Source organism: Saccoglossus kowalevskii, chromosome 13 (genome assembly GCF_978046115.1).
Source record: "Saccoglossus kowalevskii chromosome 13, keSacKowa6.1, whole genome shotgun sequence".
In the NCBI taxonomy this organism is placed as follows: domain Eukaryota; kingdom Metazoa; phylum Hemichordata; class Enteropneusta; family Harrimaniidae; genus Saccoglossus; species Saccoglossus kowalevskii.
In genome coordinates this window covers 18,514,490-18,538,780 of record NC_140653.1, presented here as the reverse complement: position 1 = coordinate 18,538,780, position 24,291 = coordinate 18,514,490, and the positions used below count along the sequence as shown (strand labels likewise).

Genomic DNA, 24,291 nt, shown 5'->3' with positions numbered 1-24,291 from the left:
TGTATTTACATGTATGTAAGGGGTCTAAAAACTGACTCTACGATGTGATAGTGCGACTCGATGAATGTCAATTATTGCACTCTGTGAAACGGCATATTTTGATTGGAAGACCACTTGTCACAGTGTAATCACGTGGGGATGCGATATGCGTGAATTGTTTCATATCTACCGTATATCAATTCCCACTATTTAGGAAACCACTTTATACTCAATTTTGAGTCGATTTGAGTCAACATTCAATTTTGCGTGTGTTTAATTTCACGGTTTTGAGCTGTCCAAGACTTTCGCAGTGTATAAATTTCGCGGATTGGCGAAAAATTAAACAAAGAGTCACACCCCATGAAGCAGTAAGAAAATAAATCAATAAGCAGTAAGAAAATAAATCAATATTTGCATAAAATTTGTCTATCATTTATTGGAAATGTGTGACAGTGGGACAACTGGGAGTACTGTACTGAGAGAATTTTCATTGTTATTCACCTTCTCGTTTGTTGTAATGAAAACAATGGAAAATCAATGTGTTTTCAAAAAGTGATCGACCAAGATATCATATATTTAGCTTCACGAACAGTGAAACTGCAGGTTGAACTTCGTAATTTTTACAGATTGTGAATAGAGACACTGTAAGATATGGTATCGTATGGACGTATGTGGTTTATATGGTATATAAGCTGAGGAATTCAGCGGTGATTTGAAAACAAATCGCACTGGCATGCCGTTTTCTTTCAGGTCGGAACCACGCTTAATGAAAATAGATCTTCAAAAATGAGATTATGCCACATAATGCTGCAACTGACAAAAGGCTTTAAACTAAATATAAAATTTGTATAGTCCAAGACCCAGATCCCCGTAAACCTCGGTGGTTTTTGTGTGTATGGTGGCCTATGAACGGCCATGTTGCTCAGTACCACCGTGAACTAAACACAGGAAAATGCACCAATGTCTGGTTGTCATGACGTTGACCTTTGCTGTCACAGTCAACCAATGGTATAAGTGGATTCACGCAACCCTATTGTTACATTGTACCAAGCATGGAGAATCCTGGGAAGGACATTTCACCGAGTGAATTATTGGACAGAAACGTTGTGACAAGATGTAATTCACAACGTTCCACAGAGCCATGGTATTCATAGTTCTAATTGTTTATTGGAGGTGTTGCAAATCACTAGTAATCCACTAGGCTGGGATTCAGGCCCAAAGGCATGTGACTGAGTGACGTTTTTTGAAAACATTCCAAGTTCTGTTCTACGTAAACGTGTCTGTGATACTACAATAACGCCACGTCCATTCATTCCCCCTGCTTCGACTTCCTACTTGAGTTGGTTTTAACATTTCTCGCTATTTTTGTGCAAAGTAATAACAACAACAAAAGTTTTATATTCCTGCAACTTTTGAGAGCGTGGGAAAACCTTGGAACGACCACGAGGGTAAGCACTGACATCAGGTAACCAAGGGAGATAGAACAACGAACAAGAACGTGATGGACCAATCAGAATACTATAAGCATTACTAGTTACCAGCCTCTTGTGGCTTGGTGCGCCATGACACTTGAGGCGGAAACCAGCCAACCATAAAGCATGGTATGGGCGGAGCTTAGTATTCTAATTTGACTGATTATTCATTGTACACAGTCAACATGCTCGCTTATTGTTTATGTGTATAGTTACTGATCTAAGCTGTATATTAAAAGTAAAATAAACAAGTCATTTCTGGTGACAAGGTACTAGTAGCTTGTAAGAATTCAAATTCAAGTTGGCTATATGCACAGTTCCTTCTAGAGTGACCTGGTCTATGCTGCGATATTCAATAAATATATTCACAAACATAAACCATGTTGCGTAAATATATATTTCCGGATGTGACCTGAAAGGCTACAGTGGCTTGGGTCAATCACCGGGGTTGTACTATGCTTTTTGTTTTGCGGGAAATGGTTAGATTAGCGTCACATATTTGCAGAGTTGTTATAATTGCTAGTGATCATGTTTTTTAAAAATATTTTGGCTGGGATAATAAAATCACAGCGATACTGTTACAATTTGTCAATGTGACCATGCAACTTTGAACTTGGGGGTTATTCACGGCCATGGGAGCGGAGAAAATGAGAACTGAGAAACTGCTTTGACAACTCTTGGTTACAGTTTTAATTTGTCAAAACTAAAAAGCAGTCCCAACTGTGCCAGTCTAGTCAAACACAGGAGTGCTTGCCGATCACCGAATAGTGCGGCATGTCGCCGGTACATAGTGTTTACACACTTGTATACTGTAGTTCGCGAGCAATTGTCGAAATAACCATTTAAAACTTATACAAGGCATGCAGTGAAGCCTTACACTGTAAATAAAGAAGTATCGTAATATGGGCATCAATCAACCATTGGGATTAACACGTTTCGACCAACCAGCCAATGGGAATCATGCTTATCACAGAGTGACACTGCAACCCATTCGCAGAGTGCGATGATCAACATTCAGCGAGTTGCACAATCACGTCGCAGAGTTTAATAGTTTTTAGACCCTCTTACATACATATGAACAGAACAGGCACACATTTCATATTATGTTGTCACATGTTTGCCTTATATTCAAGTGTTGTTGTAAATTGTGCTATGTTACATACAGGTCCCATGTGACTCATAAAACATGCTGACAACATATGTACTCTGCATGGAGTTGTCGTTATTTCAATTTCCAAAAGTTCATTATTTAATATTATAGCATTATTATTTGTTAATCAATGTATGCCATAAATGGGCGTGGCAGGTCATACCGGTAGTATTAAAAGTAACAAACCTTGCATTCGGTGATACCATGTATATTAGCGACTTTGCCACAATTTACGGCTACCTGTGAAACCAAACAATATACATATTAATTGTTACTGCAAACAATAACAAAAACTGCCATCCCTCACAAAAAAATGTTTTTATGATCGACATTCAATATATTATGGTCAAACAAACTTTGATAACATTGAATGTGTTATTATTTATTTTAATACGTAATCCAGTATCTATATGATAATGTTAAAGTTTATAAAACACAGGATCAAATGACCTATCACATACCTTGGCCTTGTCTGGTATATATTGCAGTATAAATTTGGAAGCCTGTTGCCAAAGAATAGCTCGCCATGGGAACCTAAAAACATTGCATTAGCATAAAATTGATCATCATTTTTAAAGATAACTGAAACTAAACACTTCCCAAAGGAAACTATGAAACAACCCATGCAAGTTACGCTATTCAAGAAATCGGTGACCTATGTAACATTTACCTGTGAATTGATTTGAGAATTTGGTTCTTTGCAGTGATGTAACTCCCCTGTATGAAAAAAAAGACACTGCTTGTGATTTTATTTCTGATCCACTACAGTAAAACTACTTTTTGGCTCGTTTCTATCGTCATAACAGTCCGCTAACCTTCGACAGTGGATGCTTTTTGCTCAGCATTTACTAGGAAAGTACTTTCTTTGTTCCAAACAGTAACCATTTAATAGTTTTTTTGTTCTCCACATTTACAAGGAGAGGACTGTTTTTCAGAAATAGGTTTTTCTTACACGACTCAAGTAAAGAGCGCAATGGTCTTCTCACTATTTAAAAATGGTACAACACTCTAGAGTTGAAAAAACAATTTTCAGATTGACACGCTGTGTGAATGTATGGTTACATTACTATAAAATGCTAAGCAGGTGGCTTGTGGTTGAAAGCAACATAATAAGTACATGAATCAGCCACAATTTCTACAGGTGATTGTCCTTCTATACAAAAAGAGTTACGTAACACATATACACTGTGACAACATACAACTCATGATTGGGCTGCCAAAAAAAACCACCACCCAAATATAAAGATGTCAGGAAGTGAAAAAGGTATTTCATTCAAGGAGAAATTCAAACAACTTTTCCTTACAAAGTTGTTCCACTCACACTAGTTTTGACAAAGTCCACCAAGCTTTCAATCTCGTTGTCAACTAAATAAATATTATTCATAACTCGACTACTATTTAATAACATACCTGCAATGCATACAGACATGCTGACATGAAAGAGATGTCGGCAGACAATTGGTCATTATCGCCAAGTTTCAGTAGTTCTGTGAGAGCTGCTGATGCTAGGGTGTAATCACCTTGTCGTAAACCCAAGGCACACAGAGCCAGTATACCATGCGTACAGGATGGGGAAAACTGTGAACTGAAAAAACAAATACCACAAAATATAAACATAACATAAACATAGTACAGGTCAATGCCAATGAATGAAGATCAATTTGAAAATTTTTGAATTCTTGTGGATAGTTGTCATTTTATCTTTTATCTATTCTTTTTGTATCCTCGGGGCGGACATCCAGGCATTTTCACTGCCTGGCAACCCTCGCGGTGAAAACAAAGGCCCAAAACTTGCAGAAAACGATACTTTGGGTTGTTGAGACTCCTCTGAACAGTGTAACAAGATTAGCCCTACGTGTGTAACATATGTAAATTTGGTTGTTCAGAATTACTTCAAAGTTGAGTTTGTGTTGTTTTCTTGAATTTTCACCGGCTCAACCGGCGTTCCACAGCAGCGCACACAGCTCCCATGGAAATCCATGTACAGTCTTAGCAACGTGGAACGTTTTGTGACATAGCTCCGGCCCCGAGGATTGATTAAAGGGTTGACCATTAGAAAGTCTTGGGTAAGGTTGACACAGTAGTTCTACCCCCCTTAGTTTTTAGTAATCACCCCCTGAACATGTTACTCACCATTTAAATAGCAAGGTTTTAGCTCTATCGACATCGTTGAAGTGATATGATACCATTCCCATGGCTGCCAGTATACTCGACTTGTCACCGTCATTGGTAGCCACTTGTAAAGCCTGTTCAAATGCTGAAAAGGAACACAGTCAATGTCAGGGACAAATTATACACTTTGTTACAGGTACTTTTAAAATGAAGTGTTGAAATGAACAAAAGACAAAAAATTAAATGTAATTTCTAGTCACTCCAAATGTATAATATTAGGTTTACATACTATCTACTAACCTTGATAACTTTCTTTCAATTTGTTACTTTTATACAATGCCGCAGCCAATCCACAGATGTCGTTGACATCACTTAATGGCTTAATAGACAGATATACAGAGACAGACTCTTCATACTTTCCAATTGCACTGAATTTTAACAAATTCATGTTATTACATTATGCTTTTACATCGAGACTCTTTTTCCCTCGAACATTTTTTCTGTAATTTCTTCTAAATTCAACAATAATCTTGAATTATGGAGACAGAAAGTGATACTACTTTCATCACTTGACAATGGTGAAGGACACAGTTGCCAAGGGTTAAGGGTCAAAGTTTACATGACGGTAAAGGGTCAAAGTTGACAATAGTGGTCTAGGGGTTAAGGGTCAAAGTTGAAACTACAAGGGTTAATTAAAATTTCTGCAGGGTTGGATATTTATGGATTGTACAACTATCCCCTACATGTTAAGATTACAAACGTCCCAAGAAACAAGTGGATTTGAACTCTGACCTCTGATATCAGATGTTATAAATCCACTTATAAAACAACGGTAATAATTGCCTGTTCGACTTCTGTCAAGTGTTAGGGCATTAATATTCAAATAATTTCAATAATCCCACTTTTTTAAAAATAAATCCAAATAACATACTAACCATAACATCTTTGCATGGTTTGATAACACTATATTTAGCTGTGTTGTATTACCACTCTCTTGTAATAACTGGACAGCCCTGAAATTAGAACACTCGGTGGTTGGTTGCAACTTTGGCATTTTTTTTAAAAATATATTTCTGTGCCAGGAGACAGTTAATGTTACCATTGTCTCTCCGGACCTTACATGTAAAATGCGAACGCTGACACATATCAGAAACCATATTCCACTTTTACCTTTATATACTGCACTAACAGTGGAACGATTGAGTCAATGAATAGCTACATGTACTTATAAGATTGTGTCTGATTGGCTACCCAACCTTAACACTGAAAAGTCAGACCAATCAGAGAGCAGCTTGTTTGTTGAGTTTTTTTGAACATAACAAATTTAGGCAGAGGGTTTTCAACCCGCCTATTCACATAGTTCATACCCACCATAGACTCCGGTCAGTCAAAATGACTATTTTGAACTGTAGGCAGAGTCAGACGCCGATAGGTGACAGGTTTTCGAGCGAACCAAAAACGATAAAAAGGTTGCCCCAGTCCGGGATAATACCCTCTACCTACGACCACCTAGTTGAGACCAGTGAAGAAACGCTGTTCTACCTTGCCAGTGCCGTCCCCAGAACAAAACAAAATGCTGAAAGTGACAGGGTTTGATATGCCAGAGAACGCTAAACCCAAAATTTTGGGTAACTAGCTTTCAAAAGAAAAGACCGAAACAGTTCTGCATGAGGGCATAAGTCGAAAGCGAGACCTGGAAAGTTCCAACGAGCGCTGACGAGAGAAACTTCTCCGTACAAATCTGTAGCAGAGACTACTCTATCTCCCATGAGCAGGGATTCCTGAGGTCGTCTTGACTGGGTCAGTAACCAAAGTCTGACCCGCTACGACGGGACCCTCCCTAAAATGACCCTCCTCAATGGATTGGGTAGAACTGGTAAAGACATTTTGCGTTCTCCGGAAGTCTGTCCTCAGCAAATGTTCGAGGGAGGCACCTGACGCAAGAGCTAATAAGTTAGCAATCGCACAGACCTTATGTGCTTGTACTTGGTGTCTCTGTAAACCCTGTGTCGAGGAAGCCAAGCGGTTATAAACCTCGGACCTGGTCGCAGTGATCCACCTGGCAATGGAAGTCGGAGAAGCTGGTCTGTCCTGCTTACCCTGGCCATAACATATAAACATGTGCTTGCTGCCATGCCTCAACTCCTTAGTACGGCTCTCGTAGCAACTCGCCACTCGAACCGGGCACAGAAGCAACTCCTCCCGATCCTCTGGGTTGACAATGTTGCCAGCCGGGGGATGACGATCGGTTGTGGATTACGTCCTGGGATTTGATTCTTGGTGAGGAACCCGATTCGTCTCTTCAGCATGACCTGTTTTTCCATACAGATGGCACACCTGTCCAAGAAGGACAGGGCTCCTAGTTCAGCCCGACACCTACCTGAGACAAGGGCTAGTAGGAAGACTGTTTTCCACGTCAAATATTTGAGTGGTGCCGATCGAAGAGGCTCAAAAGGCGGTTTGCTTAGAGCGGACAACACAACTGACAAGTCCAGATTGGGTGGTTCCCCCGTTCAGGGTCTAGCTAGCCTCTGATTAAGCAGTAAACAGTCTCTTAATAATAGGACAACTGGCTAGCCTTGTCCCCAGAGAATTCTCAATGGTGGGTGACAAGGCTAACCTGTACGTAGCCAACAATTGCTGAAAGGACCATTTCGTCAAACAGATGGGCGAAAAGTCAGCTGTCTCGCCAACAGAGGGATGGCATGGATCTCCCTTCCACTACACCAATCAGTGTACACTTGTTATTTTGAGGCATAGGCTGTGTCGGTTGGATCCATGTTCGCCCTGGCCAGGACGTTGGCAGCCCGCTCAGAAAAACCCTGAGTGAGTCAACTGAGAGCCTCGATGCATGGTACACCGCTGGGCTCAAAGGCAGTCCGGTTGGGACAGCAGATCCGGAAGTTTGGAAGCACCCCTGGTGTTTCGACTAACATTTCCAAAAATAGTGGAAACCAGACCTTGCTTGGCTTGTTGGGCCTGGTGCACCTGTGTCGAAGTTTCTCCAGTACCTGGTGAATAGTGGGAAGGGAGGAAAGGCGTACACGTCCATGTGGGTCCACAGGATCAACAAAGCGTCCCTGGCTCCTGGATTCGGCAGGAGTTTCACGTACGTCAAGAGCTTGGCATTCCGGGGTATGGTGAATAGTTCTAAACTTGGACCGTCCCACCGCCGAAACAGTCTGGAGGCTACCCCATGGGGTATCTGCCACTCCGCGTTCTGGAGACGGAGCCGCATGAGAGAGCGTCCGCTGGACTGTTCCTCACCCCTGGAAGGTGGTGTGCGGCAAGCTCCACATTGTATCCCAGGTACCAAAGGAGAATTTGCTTTGCTAGGAATGAAAGCGATGAGGGTTCTGATCCTCCCTTCTTGTTGCCATAGGAGACCACCGCTGTGTTGTTCGTGCGAAGCAAGACTCTGTGGTCTTGAACTATGGGTAGAAGGTTTATCAGTGCTAAGTGCACTTCTTTCAGTTCGAGCCAGTTGATATGGCGGTCCTGAACCAAGTGCAGGAGCCATATTCATTGGGCTTGTTCGTCCAATAGGTGCTCTCACCAACCTGTAAGGGAGGCATTCGTTACCAGAGTCATAGCCATGGTGAGTGGCATACATGTACTGATATAATCTGCTTAAATCCAGAATGAGACGCAGCAACCTGTAGTCTTTGGAACCACCAACACTTGCGAATAGAAGCCTGGACTTAACACCGGGTCCTCTATCCTGTGTATAGCGCCCTTTGTAAGAAAACTGTCGGATTGTCCCCTGGTAGCACCCAGAACGAGGGCTGATGCCAGGGGGGTGGAGATTGCAGCGAGATCTTGTAACTGTATCACCACCTGGAGAGTCCAGGGATCGGTTATGAGCTGCCTCTGAGCCGGAATACATAGGCGCAATCAGTGCAACAGATGTGTGGGTTCGGCAGTTCCACATCAGGGGTGATCTCTCCTCCGCTGAGGTGAGACCCCATGAGACCTGTAGAAGTCAATAGGTTCAGACTCTCCCACCTGGTCCCTTCTTCCTGAGGGACCGTCGCCGCTCTTCCCTCCCCCAGAAGAGCCAGGACACTTGCCACCTGGCTACTTCTGGCCAGTGAGTGCTGACTTTGGTCGTTTTCTCAGCTTGGGGTCCTTTCCGTTTGCCCTTGACAGAAGCCAAACTGGCTCGCGGGTCTCACTTGTACCAACTGGTCAGTGGAATCTCGAAGCACTAAGACTGCTCCTTCCATCCTCTAAAGAAAGAGGGTGAGGGAGGTCCAGCCTGCATAACTGAGGCGGTGGTGTGCCCAGTGAAAACAGCCAAATTGGCAGGATATCCCGCATAGCTGTGTGGTGTCCCACCAATGGCTGTGTCTGCTGGTCTAGGAGGCTGGTGCGTTCCGCCTTCGAGACTTCAGAGTGTGGCGGCGCAAAACAATGTGTTCCAGTGGGCTGGCCACAACTCAAAGGTTCAGGGTCGCCACTCTGCTCACAGTGCGTGGATTGTTTCCTACTGTACTGTTGAAAAATTCCATGAACGCGGCCCCCTGCCTTTGCCCGTTCCACCAAACCAAAAATTTGTGGTACCGGGGTCGGGGGAAGGAACCGAAGGATCTGGTCGGGCAGTGAGATTTGACTCCAGACCCTGCTGGCTCCGGTCTCAAACACCACTCGATCGGGTAGCGCTTGGTCCAGCGGAAATGGGTTGAGCATAAAATTGTCCGATCCTAAAATTTAGGTCTCTAATCTGCAGGGGACCAAGGTCCGCCCATCAACATCGTCTGTGCGTTTCCCCTACGTCCAGCACTCGGCCAGAACCAGGAGAGCCATGCAGACGGTATTGCTTTGGATCCTGCGATCTGGATCCCGGAAGTGACAGCCCTACCGAGAGTGACTGCTTCAGAATCGAGGGTTGGGGTGGGCGGTTGAACAGTGGGTCACTAGGATTGATGTTCCCCCATCACCCCACGTGTTTCACGGAGTCATTACAAAGAACAGACTTCGAGGGGCCGTCTTAGGTTTCACTTGCCGTGATGGTCAGGCAGGTCCCCTTTGAGAGCGTCTGCAAGTCCAACTGGCTGGCAGAGTGCGGAAAGGGTTACAATGTCAATGTACAACCCCATGTCTTGTTCGGCTTGGTCCCCTCCGAGATCGATGTTCTGACCACCAGCTGCAGCCCCCCGTTGGCTACCTGTGGACTAGGTCGCGGTGGAGACCCGGTATCACCAGCCTGTGTCCCTCTAGCCTCCCAAAAAATGGAAAGGAAGGGCTGGGATTGGGGGATCCCAGGAGGAAGCATCCTGCATGTGAATATTGCTTGTTGGTATGCTTCTTCCGGCTTGCCAAAACAAGGGGCAACTACAGTGGAGGCAACCTGCTCCCCTTGCATTTGGTCTGCCCGACCTGCAAGTGACACAATTTGTCCCAACAGGTCCTCAACCAAAGCCCAAGTCTCATAGACAAACCTCCAGGGGCACAGTCTCGCCCTTGCCGGCATGATCGGGCAAAATCGCCGCCTGTAGAAGCAGACTGCGAGGAAGCCCTCCGATCAGCAGGGAGAGCTGACAAATCTCAGGACCTCCACTGTCGGGTCTCTCACTCGTCGCCACGGTACACAAGGCATTCACGCTCACATTATTGTACACACGACTGCTGAGGACCCTAGCCATGCGGCCAGACTCAGTAATCTGCACACGGCCTTGGAACGCATACCAGGCCTCGGAACCCCAGTTGCTACAAAAAATGTTTAGGCAAAACCCTGAGCCCCGCACACAGTCGAAACAGAAACAGCATTACTATGTGTGTTGTAAGCTGGTAATTCCTGGTGGCAACTACCGTACGATCGTCCCGATCTTTGGGGTGACAAAAAAAGGAGGTGAAGAGCCTCTGGTATGTTACTTGCTATACATTTCTAAAAACACATTGATAAAAATGAACAAGACATGCATGAGTGGAACGAATTACAGTTAAAAGCCGACACAAAGAGATCCAACAACGTGGCCAAATTGCATCACCCAAGTTTTTTCTTTCTCGTAAGGCAATGCACACAAAAAGGCGACACAGGGGTAAATAATAAGAAGGACTTATCCTACCAGCCACGGCGTCGGCTGCCATGCAGGTGACAGCTAGTCAGACTGCCTCTGTCACATGGTTGTGATGTGATGTAAGGGAAAATATTGAGGTCATGGGGCTTCCCCTGACCTAGATTTCTTTCTCCGTCATTGGCTGAATCGCAGATTAATGCCTACAGTTCAAAATAGCCATTTTGACTGACCAGAGTTTATGGTGGGTAATTGAACGTAGCGAATTTTGCCTTGTATATATGTTTTGACTCAACTGCAATGATTAAGAGCATGATTGGCTGAAAGTATTCTTGTTTCAATTTGTGCATTTCAGCCAAGGATGGCTGGTTATAAAATGAACACTGTCGATGGAATCAATACAGGTTAATATCTTGTGTTATACGATGGTGGGAAATAGTTCAAAATGACTTGTATAACTATGATAAGAATAATTTCTTACTTTCCAAGACTAGACTCAGATTGTTGAGAGAGTCCTGTGTGTTCTAGTAATACACCGTACATATTGTAGGCAGTAGAGTCAGAATGTACTCTATCTGAAAAACATAATGGAATCATCATCATTCCTCTTATTACTATGTAGTCAGAACCTTTGGGTTATAATAGAATCATGTTTCAGTGTAATCAACAAAGGTTTTGGGTAGAATACGGTCTACACACTTATGCTGCCCAAAAACTTGTACACAGATGCTTTAGATATTTGGAAATAACAACCCGCTAGTATTATGCAAATTAAATGCAAATTGTACCATTTATCAAGCTTTAGATTCAGTAATCATGGATTATGGCGACTAACTTGTGGCTTTTCATAATTCTTTTTCGCCAAATAATGTGGAGCAACATTTTACTGATTTTTTTGAATTTTTCTATAATTTTTTTTGTTAATTTTAGACCAAATAGACATATTTTCCCATTGGCCACAGTTCTCGATCAAAATTGTTCCAAAAAATATTATGTAGATTTATTTGGACTTTTAAAGGGCGGTAGTCATCATGCCGACATTTGTGTTGATAAACATTGATTTTCTAATGGAAATCATAAGTATAAGGTTTGACCTGGGCGTGACATGCACTAATTACTGTTGATGACTCCTTCGATACCTTCCAATCACCTGAAAAATACCTAATTAAAGCTTGGTAACGTCTCAGCCAAAGTCGCCATCTTTGTTTATATGAGACCCATGTATCTCTTGCATGCGTGGCGCGATGACTGTCGCCCTTTAAATTCAAAAGGTAACAAAATTTGGTCAAAAGGGATGAAAATAAGACAACACTTGCACAACTAGAGGAGAAGTTAAGTTAGAAAACAAACTGGCTACATGTACATACCTGTGTATTTCGCCATGGCAACCACAGCCGCAGTTACAGCCCTCATCTGTATGATATTATATTTATAATATTCTGACGTCTTATCAACTTTTTCATCAAATATAGTATTACATACCCAGTGGGCATAACCAAGGCATCCTTCTAACTGAAATAAAACAGTTGCCAAGGGTTGTTATCTTGGGCATCATATGGTTACAGTTCTTTGCAGCAAGAGACTGTCAAACAGATAACTGGTATCCATGATGATGGCCTGATAACTGGTATCCATGACGATGGCATGGAGGCTATGTTTGCTGTGGATTGCTTCAATCAAACACTGCAAACTTCCATATGCTGAATAAACCAAATCATCAGACAATTTCTGGCGACAATGTCTATAGATCACTCCTTCTTTGTGTAAATTTTATGAGCATTTCAAAAAATAAAACACTGTTTTACGGCCATTTAAATGCTAAATGTGAGGAAAATTCACCATAACCATGTGATCTCTAGTGTTTATATTGACAACATTATCATTTGACAAATCAAATACACTGTTAAATGCCAACTGTAATGAAAGATTATTAAGCGTTATTTGCTAGATGCCAACCACTACACAGATTTGAGGTTATAATCCGTCAGTTCTGAGTTACAAAATGTATGATATGATGTGTAACACAATGTAAAAGTACAATAATAAACCGGGTATCACCAAAGCTGACTGATATAAACCTAATTATGCATTGTTTACTTACATGGGTGCCTAGTTCAGTTGCATGTCTGAATAGATCCATTGCTTCTTGACTACCGATGCTTTCAGCAATCAATGCCTAGATAATGAATGAACCATGTAAATATTATAATAATTTAATTTAGCATCAATAGGACACACTTATTTAAGCTTTGCGTGTGTGCAGTGATTGGTTGACAAAGACCAGTCGTTCACACATTTTTAATTGAAGCTGTTGTTAATTAATAAGACAACTTATGGGTAACCTTGTCACAGAAGATCACAAGTTAGTGATGGACGTGCAGCGTTGTGTCAAATTCAATATAGAACTCATAGCACTGCATACAATGAGTGTAAAACACATTGTCTTTAATACATTTAATACATTGTCTTTATTGTTCTTTATATCTTTATTGTATTCTAATCTAGATCCCAGAGGGGATACAATATCAATAAAGGTTGTTACACTGTACATAAAATTTAAACACACACAACACTTCAATTAAATGTAGTGAAATATGATATTGTCACAGTAGTTGTTTTTTGTTCGAGACAAATATCAACTGTGTTGCACGTTTCCATAGTACAACATGCAAAACAGACATCACCCAGGTTTGTATTTCTGATGCATAGAAAAACAATAAAATAAAGAACTATATAGTTACCTGTCCAATCCAGCAAGCCACGTAAGATGGTTCTAAAGACTGGGCTATTTTAAATGCTTTGTGCGCCAACTCAACTTGATGATGGACAAGATACAACACACCCAAGTTAGTCCAGGCAACAACATTCTAGAAAAATTCAAACATAGTAAACCTATAGAAGCTTTGCCCATGGGTAAATGTAAATTCTAAACAAATAAATTCACTTATGTACTAGAATCAATGCATCTCACACTTATAATATCTCATCACCCAATCCTGTCACTTGTCAATCATCTGAGGTCACATAACTAAAGAGAATTCCCAGCATGCACAGCATTTAAACTGGCCAATAAGCATTGAGTATTTATTTCTTAAGGATCTAATATCAATTATTTTTTATGAATAAAACAAAAATATTTTCATACAAAACAATGCGTATGCTGGTCATCCAAAAATATTATAATAATAATTATGATAACTTACATTATTTTCAGCATTGATTGATTTGATAAATGCATGCTGTGATAACTTAGCATTATTTATATCTGAAAATCAATAAGCATTACCATGGTTACCAACCAAACTTAATCATTCTTTTGATCTTCACAATATATGTGATTTTCCAGCCTATTACTGATTATGTTCTACCATACCATGAAATTTTGAAAGGGAAACTGCTAAGATACAGCAAATACATGTTGACTCCATCATTATGTACAGTATTTGTTCTATTACAATCGCATCTCAAGTAAGTGCACATCAACGACAAATTGCTTTAATTGTAAATATATGTTGATTGGATCATTATGTACTGTACTAACAGTGTTTGTTCTATTACAATCGCATCTCAAGGAAGTGCACATCAACGACAAATTGCTTTAATTGTAAATATATGTTGATTGCATCATTATGTACTGTACTAACAGTATTTGTTCTATTACAATCGCATCTCAAGGAAGTGCACATCAACGACAAATTGCTTTAATTGTAAATATATGTTGATTGCATCATTATGTACTGTACTAACAGTATTTGTTCTATTACAATCGCATCTCAAGGAAGTGCACATCAACGACAAATTGCTTTAATTGTAAATATATGTTGATTGCATCATTATGTACTGTACTAACAGTATTTGTTCTATTACAATAGCATCTCAAGGAAGTGCACATCAACGACAAATTGCTTTAATTGTAAATATATGTTGATTGCATCATTATGTACTGTACTAATAGTATTTGTTCTATAACAATCGCATCTCAAGGAAGTGCACATCAACGACAAATTGCTTTAATTGTAAATATATATGTTGACTCCATCATTATGTACAGTATTTGTTCTATTACACTTGCATCTCGAGGAAGTGCACATCAACGACAAATTGCTTTAATTGTAAATATATATGTTGACTCCATCATTATGTACAGTATTTGTTCTATTACACTTGCATCTCGAGGAAGTGCACATCAACCACATACATTTGTAATGCTTTAATTGTATGCATCAATAAATAAGACTTCTTTTGTGCAAGCACTACTAATAGCATAATTTGGGTATTTACTTTTTTTGACCAATGGCCATATAATTGTAAGAAAGACCAAACAATGTATATTAATGTAATGGAGTACTTTAATATAGCTCTCTCTTTTGCTGTTCTTGTCAAAAAACTGAGAAACCAAACTTTTTACGCATAACGCTGATTTCATAAGTGCATGTGAAAATTGTTACAGGAAATATCATTTCACGTGAAATCACTTGACATGCATATGTTGAGGAATATTTGGTTGAAATTTGATTGTTGATATGAATATGCCTAAAATACAGTATGATGGGCTACAGTGAGAAAATCACTGAAGCCAAAGAATGGATTTAACTATTGGCTTACATTTGGAAGAAGCGATGACACCCAAAGCTGTCCAGTGGAGATGGTTAGAGACATCAAAACTTACAGCTTTCTGCAAACACTACAAAACAAATAATAAATAATATGAAATGCAAATAAGTATATTAAAGTTGTAATGTCGTATTTGACGTCTCCGACATGCAAAGTTTGTGTTGCAAATCACACACACATATCTGCAAATATTGATTCAAAGCATTAATATCATTCTGATCTGTAGTCATTCATCAATGAAATATTCCATATCCTGGATGAAGGAATACAACCAACCAAACACAATGACCAGATTAAACATCACAGAAAACCCTGTCACTACATGGGTTCACGCCATTCATAGAAATAATGTGATACAAGTCCCAATTTTTTCTTACTCTCTACATTTTTAATGTGATACAATTATAGTATTACCTGTAATGCTTTCTTAGCAACTTCCTTGGCCTTGACATCATCTTTTAAGTTCTCTGCTTGTCTATAGTAGTTAACTCCTAAATCATGCCACAGAGGGCTGCACTCTGGTTTCAAACTCAGAGATCTACCATAACATCTGATAAGAAAATAATTATAATATTCAGATTTAAATTCTAAACTTGATGGAATAGGTAAATCACCATATCATAACATCTGATAAGAAAATAATTATCATATTCAGATTTAAATTCTAAACTTGATGGAATAGGTAAATCACCATATCATAACATCTGATAAGAAAATAATTATCATATTCAGATTTAAATTCTAAACTTGATGGAATAGGTAAATCACCATATCATAACATCTGATAAGAAAATAATTATCATATTCAGATTTAAATTCTAAACTTGATGGAATAGGTAAATCACCATATCATAACATCTGATAAGAAAATAATTATCATATTCAGATTTAAATTCTAAACTTGATGGAATAGGTAAATCACCATATCATAACATCTGATAAGAAAATAATTATCATATTCAGATTTAAATTCTAAACTTGATGGAATAAGTAAATCACCATATCATAACATCTGATAAGAAAATAATTATCATATTCAGATTTAAATTCTTAACTTGATGGAATAGGTAAATTACCATATCATAACATCTGATAAGAAAATAATTATCATATTCAGATTTAAATTCTAAACTTGATGGAATAGGTAAATCACCATATCATAACATCTGATAAAAAAATAATTATCATATTCAGATTTAAATTTTAAACTTGATGGAATAGGTAAATCACCATATCATAACATCTGATAAGAAAATAATTATCATATTCAGATTTAAATTCTAAACTTGATGGAATAGGTAAATCACCATATCATAACATCTGATAAGAAAATAATTATCATATTCAGATTTAAATTCTAAACTTGATGGAATAGGTAAATCACCATATCATAACATCTGATAAAAAAATAATTATCATATTCAGATTTAAATTCTAAACTTGATGGAATAGGTAAATCACCATATCATAACATCTGATGAGAAAATAATTATCATATTCAGATTTAAAATTTACACTTGATGGAATAGGTAAATCACCATATCATAACATCTGATAAGAAAATAATTATCATATTCAGATTTAAAATCTAAACTTGATGGAATAGGTAAATCACCATATCATAACATCTGATAAGAAAATAATTATCATATTCAGATTTAAAATCTAAACTTGATGGAATAGGTAAATCACCATATCATAACATCTGATAAGAAAATAATTATCATATTCAGATTTAAATTCTTCTAAACTTGATGGAATAGGTAAATCACCCTATTTAATCTACTAGCCATAAAGTGTACAGTTTGGTACCTAACCTAAACCTGCAATACCAAAACTGGCAAGAACATTTCTCATTCCCACCACTGATGGTGCATCACACTTGTCACAAAATGTTTTCCAATCTTTTCACTACATAGAACAAATATGCATCATTGTTGTAGTCTGCTTCTTACTAAATGAAATGTTGATATAAATTGACAATCTTTTTGATTAAAGAACTAAAAGCAATATCTGAAACTGTTCATATGGACCAAAATGATAAAATTTATTGAAAATTTCAAAATATGAAAATATTTACACTGAATTTTGGATTGGAAAATGTCTGGTACTCAATGGGTTAATAGGGTATACACGATCCCTTATGCTCTGAAATAATCACATTCTGTTCATAAATAATGGAGCAGGCAGACATCTGGATAACACAATACTGGTTAATAAAATAGCAAAGACCAGATAAAAACAATTTGAATTAGTGTGACCTCAAGAAATAGTTTGAACCTAAGATGACAACATTGACAACCCAAAATAACTAGGATGCCTAGAACATAGAATTTTGCCTTCATGTAATAAGGGATTTTCCGTACAATTGCGAGATCTCACGAGATATATGAAAAATGCGCTTCGAACGTCTGCCGCAAAAATCGAACGATTTGATTTTAAACTAGAATTTCTTTATTTCGTAACTCACATCGACCGGCCGATCTTCGACAGAGAAATATTGTTTCCGAATACCCTTACTTAATCAAAATTGTCTATCATCAAATGTGGACAGCACATTATTAAGCATGGAAATGTCCCCCAAAATACGCGTTTGTCGAATCCCACGCGATGTTTGACGCCACTATGATCTTTGTTTGTCCTGTTTTTACGTTCGATTTCACGCATAACGTGTGATTTTCGCAGTGAACGGAAAATGGTCTATTGTAATGACTGTGTAAACATAGGAAGTTCATTTCTAATCACATCCTGGGCATGGCATGGCATGGCTGGCATCGTGTAAAAAAAATCCCTCATTTCAATGCAGCATCACTGACCCACTTACTTTGCCCCCAGTGCCAACATTTCCATCTTCCCTACTAACTGTACTCCTTCATCTTTACATCCTTTTTCAGTCAAAAATCTTGGAATCGAGATCCTGTAAATAAAATATGAACGTGTTTTGAATCTGATAGACATTAATAGTTTCCAAACTCGTAATTATAGAAAGTATGTGCTCCTATGTCAATTCAATATTTGTTGGTGTTTATTCAATGTCACTAAACTTGATCTTGATGTACGCAGAGTCATGCTGCATCACAGACTGATTAAAAACAGCTAAACCTAATTATTATGCAAATTGCCTAATTAATATGTGTGTATTGAGACCAAAAACTATATGTGTATATGATAGTCAATAGGATGAATACAGGAGCCAATAAAAAGGATTTAACAAACTATTGACTGACATGACTAGATGATGGTCAATAGGATGAATACAGGAGCCAATAAAAAGGATGCAACAAACTATTGACTGACCTGACAAGATGATGGTCAATAGGATGAATACAGGAGACAATAAAAAGAATGCAACAAACTATTGACTGACCTGACTAGATGATGGTCAATAGGATGAATACAGGAGCTAATAAAAAGGATGCAACAAACTATTGACTGACCTGACAAGATGGTGGTCAATAGGATGAATACAGGAGCCAATAAAAAGGATGTAACAAATTATTGACTGACCTGACTAGATGATGGTCAATAGGATGAATACAGGAGCCAATAAAAAGAATGCAACAAACTATTGACTGACCTGACAAGATGATGGTCAATAGGATGAATACAGGAGCCAATAAAAAGAATCAACAAACTATTGACTGACCTGACTAGATGATAGTCAATAGGATGAATACAGGAGCTAATAAAAAGGATGCAACAAACTATTGACTGACCTGACAAGATGATGGTCAATAGGATGAATACAGGAGCCAATAAAACGAATGCAACAAACTATTGACTGACCTGACTAGATGATGGTCAATAGGATGAATACAGGAGCTAATAAAAAGGATGCAACAAACTATTGACTGACCTGACAAGATGATGGTCAATAGGATGAATACAGGAGCCAATAAAAAGGATGCAACAAACTATTGACTGACCTGACTAGATGATGGTCAATAGGATGAATACAGGAGCCAATAAAAAGATTGCAACAAACTATTGACTGACCTGACGAGATGATGGTCAATAGGATGAATACAGGAGCTAATAAAAAGGATGCAAGAAACTATTGACTGACCTGACAAGATGATGGTCAATAGGATGAATACAGGAGCTAATAAAAAGGATGCAACAAACTATTGACTGACCTGACTAAATGATGGTCAATAGGATGAATACAGGAGCCATCAAAAAGGATGCAACAAACTATTGACTGACCTGACAAGATGATGGTCAATAGGATGAATACAGGAGCCAATAAAAAGGATGCAACAAACTATTGACTGACCTGACTAGATGATGGTCAATAGGATGAATACAGGAGCCAATAAAAAGAATGCAACAAACTATTGACTGACCTGACTAGATGATGGTCAATAGGATGAATACAGGAGCCAATAAAAAGGACGCAACAAACTATTGACTGACCTGACAAGATGATGGTCAATAGGATGAATACAGGAGCCAATAAAAAGAATGCAACAAACTATTGACTGACCTGACTAGATGATAGTCAATAGGATGAATACAGGAGCTAATAAAAAGGATGCAACAAACTATTGACTGACCTGACAAGATGATGGTCAATAGGATGAATACAGGAGCCAATAAAAAGGATGTAACAAACTATTGACTGACATGACAAGATGATGGTCAATAGGATGAATACAGGAGCCAATAAAAAGAATGCAACAAACTATTGACTGACCTGACTAGATGATAGTCAATAGGATGAATACAGGAGCTAATAAAAAAGATGCAACAAACTATTGACTGACCTGACAAGATGATGGTCAATAGGATGAATACAGGAGCCAATAAAAAGGATGTAACAAACTATTGACTGACATGACAAGATGATGGTCAATAGGATGAATACAGGAGCTAATAAAAAGGACGCAACAAACTATTGACTGACCTGACTAGATGATGGTCAATAGGATGAATACAGGAGCTAATAAAAAGGATACAACAAACAATTGACTGACCTGACTAGATGATAGTCAATAGGATGAATACAGGAGCTAATAAAAAGGATGCAACAAACTATTGACTGACCTGACTAGATGATGGTCAATAGGATGAATACAGGAGCTAATAAAAGGGATGCAACAAACTATTGACTGACCTGACTAGATGATGGTCAATAGGATGAATACAGGAGCTAATAAAAGGGATGCAACAAACTATTGACTGACCTAACAAGATGATGGTCAATAGGATGAATACAGGAGCCAATAAAAAGGATGCAACAAACTATTGACTGACCTGACTAGATGATGGTCAATAGGATGAATACAGGAGCCAATAAAAAGGATGCAACAAACTATTGACTGACCTGACGAGATGATGGTCAATAGGATGAATACAGGAGCTAATAAAAAGGATGCAAGAAACTATTGACTGACCTGACAAGATGATGGTCAATAGGATGAATACAGGAGCTAATAAAAAGGATGCAACAAACTATTGACTGACCTGACAAGATGATGGTCAATAGGATGAATACAGGAGCTAATAAAAAAGATGCAACAAACTATTGACTGACCTGACTAAATGATGGTCAATAGGATGAATACAGGAGCTAATAAAAAGGATGCAACAAACTATTGACTGGCCTGACAAGATGATAGTCAATAGGATGAATACAGGAGCCATCAAAAAGGACGCAACAAACTATTGACTGACCTGACAAGATGATGGTCAATAGGATGAATACAGGAGCTAATAAAAAGGATGCAAGAAACTATTGACTGACCTGACAAGATGATGGTCAATAGGATGAATACAGGAGCCAATAAAAAGGATGCAACAAACTATTGACTGACCTGACTAGATGATGGTCAATAGGATGAATACAGGAGCCAATAAAAAGAATGCAACAAACTATTGACTGACCTGACTAGATGATGGTCAATAGGATGAATACAGGAGCCATCAAAAAGGACGCAACAAACTATTGACTGACCTGACAAGATGATGGTCAATAGGATGAATACAGGAGCCAATAAAAAGGATGCAACAAACTATTGACTGACCTGACAAGATGATGGTCAATAGGATGAATACAGGAGCCAATAAAAAGGATGCAACAAACTATTGACTGACCTGACTAGATGATGGTCAATAGGATGAATACAGGAGCCAATAAAAAGGATGCAACAAACTATTGACTGACCTGACTAGATGATGGTCAATAGGATGAATACAGGAGCCAATAAAAAGGACGCAACAAACTATTGACTGACCTGACTAGATGATGGTCAATAGGATGAATACAGGAGCCAATAAAAAGGATGCAACAAACTATTGACTGACCTGACAAGATGATGGTCAATAGGATGAATACAGGAGCCAATAAAAAGAATGCAACAAACTATTGACTGACCTGACTAGATGATAGTCAATAGGATGAATACAGGAGCTAATAAAAAGGATGCAACAAACTATTGACTGACCTGACAAGCTGATGGTCAATAGGATGAATACAGGAGCTAATAAAAAGGACGCAACAAACTATTGACTGACCTGACTAGATGATGGTCAATAGGATGAATACAGGAGCCAATAAAAAGGACGCAACAAACTATTGACTGACCTGACTAGATGATGGTCAAGAGGATGAATACAGGAGCCAATAAAAAGAATCAACAAACTATTGACTGACCTGACAAGATGATGGTCAATAGGATGAACACAGGAGCCAATAAAAAGGACGCAACAAACTATTGACTGACCTGACTAGATGATGGTCAATAGGATGAATACAGGAGCTAATAAAAAGGATGCAACAAACTATTGACTGACCTGACTAGATGATAGTCAATAGGATGAATACAGGAGCTAATAAAAAGGATGCAACAAACTATTGACTGACCTGACTAGATGATGGTCAATAGGATGAATACAGGAGCTAATAAAAAGGATGCAACAAACTATTGACTGACCTGACTAGATGATAGTCAATAGGATGAATACAGGAGCTAATAAAAAGGATGCAACAAACTATTGACTGACCTGACTAGATGATGGTCAATAAGATGAATACAGGAGCTAATAAAAGGGATGCAACAAACTATTGACTGACCTGACTAGATGATGGTCAATAGGATGAATACAGGAGCTAATAAAAAGGATGCAACAAACTATTGACTGACCTGACAAGATGATGGTCAATAGGATGAATACAGGAGCCAATAAAAAGGATGCAACAAACTATTGACTGACCTGACTAGATGATGGTCAATAGGATGAATACAGGAGCCAATAAAAAGGATGCAACAAACTATTGACTGACCTGACAAGATGATGGTCAATAGGATGAATACAGGAGCCAATAAAAAGGATGCAACAAACTATTGACTGACCTGACTAGATGATGGTCAATAGAATGAATACAGGAGCCAATAAAAAGATTGCAACAAACTATTGACTGACCTGACGAGATGATGGTCAATAGGATGAATACAGGAGCTAATAAAAAGGATGCAAGAAACTATTGACTGACCTGACAAGATGATGGTCAATAGGATGAATACAGGAGCTAATAAAAAGGATGCAACAAACTATTGACTGACCTGACTAAATGATGGTCAATAGGATGAATACAGGAGCTAATAAAAAGGATGCAACAAACTATTGACTGGCCTGACAAGATGATAGTCAATAGGATGAATACAGGAGCCATCAAAAAGGACGCAACAAACTATTGACTGACCTGACAAGATGATGGTCAATAGGATGAATACAGGAGCCAATAAAAAGGATGCAACAAACTATTGACTGACCTGACTAGATGATGGTCAATAGGATGAATACAGGAGCCAATAAAAAGAATGCAACAAACTATTGACTGACCTGACTAGATGATGGTCAATAGGATGAATACAGGAGCCAATAAAAAGGACGCAACAAACTATTGACTGACCTGACTAGATGATGGTCAATAGGATGAATACAGGAGCCAATAAAAAGGACGCAACAAACTATTGACTGACCTGACAAGATGATGGTCAATAGGATGAATACAGGAGCCAATAAAAAGAATGCAACAAACTATTGACTGACCTGACTAGATGATAGTCAATAGGATGAATACAGGAGCTAATAAAAAGGATGCAACAAACTATTGACTGACCTGACAAGCTGATGGTCAATAGGATGAATACAGGAGCTAATAAAAAGGACGCAACAAACTATTGACTGACCTGACTAGATGATGGTCAATAGGATGAATACAGGAGCCAATAAAAAGGACGCAACAAACTATTGACTGACCTGACTAGATGATGGTCAATAGGATGAATACAGGAGCCAATAAAAAGAATCAACAAACTATTGACTGACCTGACAAGATGATGGTCAATAGGATGAACACAGGAGCCAATAAAAAGGACGCAACAAACTATTGACTGACCTGACTAGATGATGGTCAATAGGATGAATACAGGAGCTAATAAAAAGGATGCAACAAACTATTGACTGACCTGACTAGATGATAGTCAATAGGATGAATACAGGAGCAACAAACTATTGACTGACCTGACTAGATGATGGTCAATAGGATGAATACAGGAGCTAATAAAAGGGATGCAACAAACTATTGACTGACCTGACTAGATGATGGTCAATAGGATGAATACAGGAGCTAATAAAAGGGATGCAACAAACTATTGACTGACCTGACTAGATGATAGTCAATAGGATGAATACAGGAGCCAATAAAAAGAATCAACAAACTATTGACTGACCTGACTAGATGATAGTCAATAGGATGAATACAGGAGCCAATAAAAAGGATGTAACAAACTATTGACTGACCTGACTAGATGATGGTCAATAGGATGAATACAGGAGCTAATAAAAAGGATGCAACAAACTATTGACTGACCTGACAAGATGATAGTCAATAGGATGAATACAGGAGCCAATAAAAAGGATGCAACAAACTATTGACTGA

General features: G+C 38.7%; 1 protein-coding gene across 1 annotated transcript in view; it reads right to left on the bottom strand.

Moving 5' to 3' along the window:
• LOC100378002 (tetratricopeptide repeat protein 37-like) overlaps positions 1–24,291 on the bottom strand; it is a 55,027-nt gene that overhangs the window by 7,380 nt on the left and 23,356 nt on the right. The window contains exons 22-36 of the mRNA XM_085507009.1: positions 18,169–18,261; positions 15,759–15,894; positions 15,336–15,414; positions 13,934–13,995; positions 13,472–13,597; positions 12,832–12,906; positions 12,098–12,242; positions 11,212–11,305; positions 5,649–5,726; positions 5,014–5,141; positions 4,735–4,858; positions 4,012–4,186; positions 3,272–3,318; positions 3,063–3,135; positions 2,788–2,841 (exon numbers count right to left, since the gene is read on the bottom strand). Coding sequence (XP_085363135.1) covers positions 2,788–2,841; positions 3,063–3,135; positions 3,272–3,318; positions 4,012–4,186; positions 4,735–4,858; positions 5,014–5,141; positions 5,649–5,726; positions 11,212–11,305; positions 12,098–12,242; positions 12,832–12,906; positions 13,472–13,597; positions 13,934–13,995; positions 15,336–15,414; positions 15,759–15,894; positions 18,169–18,261 — 1,489 coding nt within the window. The remainder of the gene's footprint in view (positions 1–2,787; positions 2,842–3,062; positions 3,136–3,271; positions 3,319–4,011; positions 4,187–4,734; positions 4,859–5,013; positions 5,142–5,648; positions 5,727–11,211; positions 11,306–12,097; positions 12,243–12,831; positions 12,907–13,471; positions 13,598–13,933; positions 13,996–15,335; positions 15,415–15,758; positions 15,895–18,168; positions 18,262–24,291) is intronic.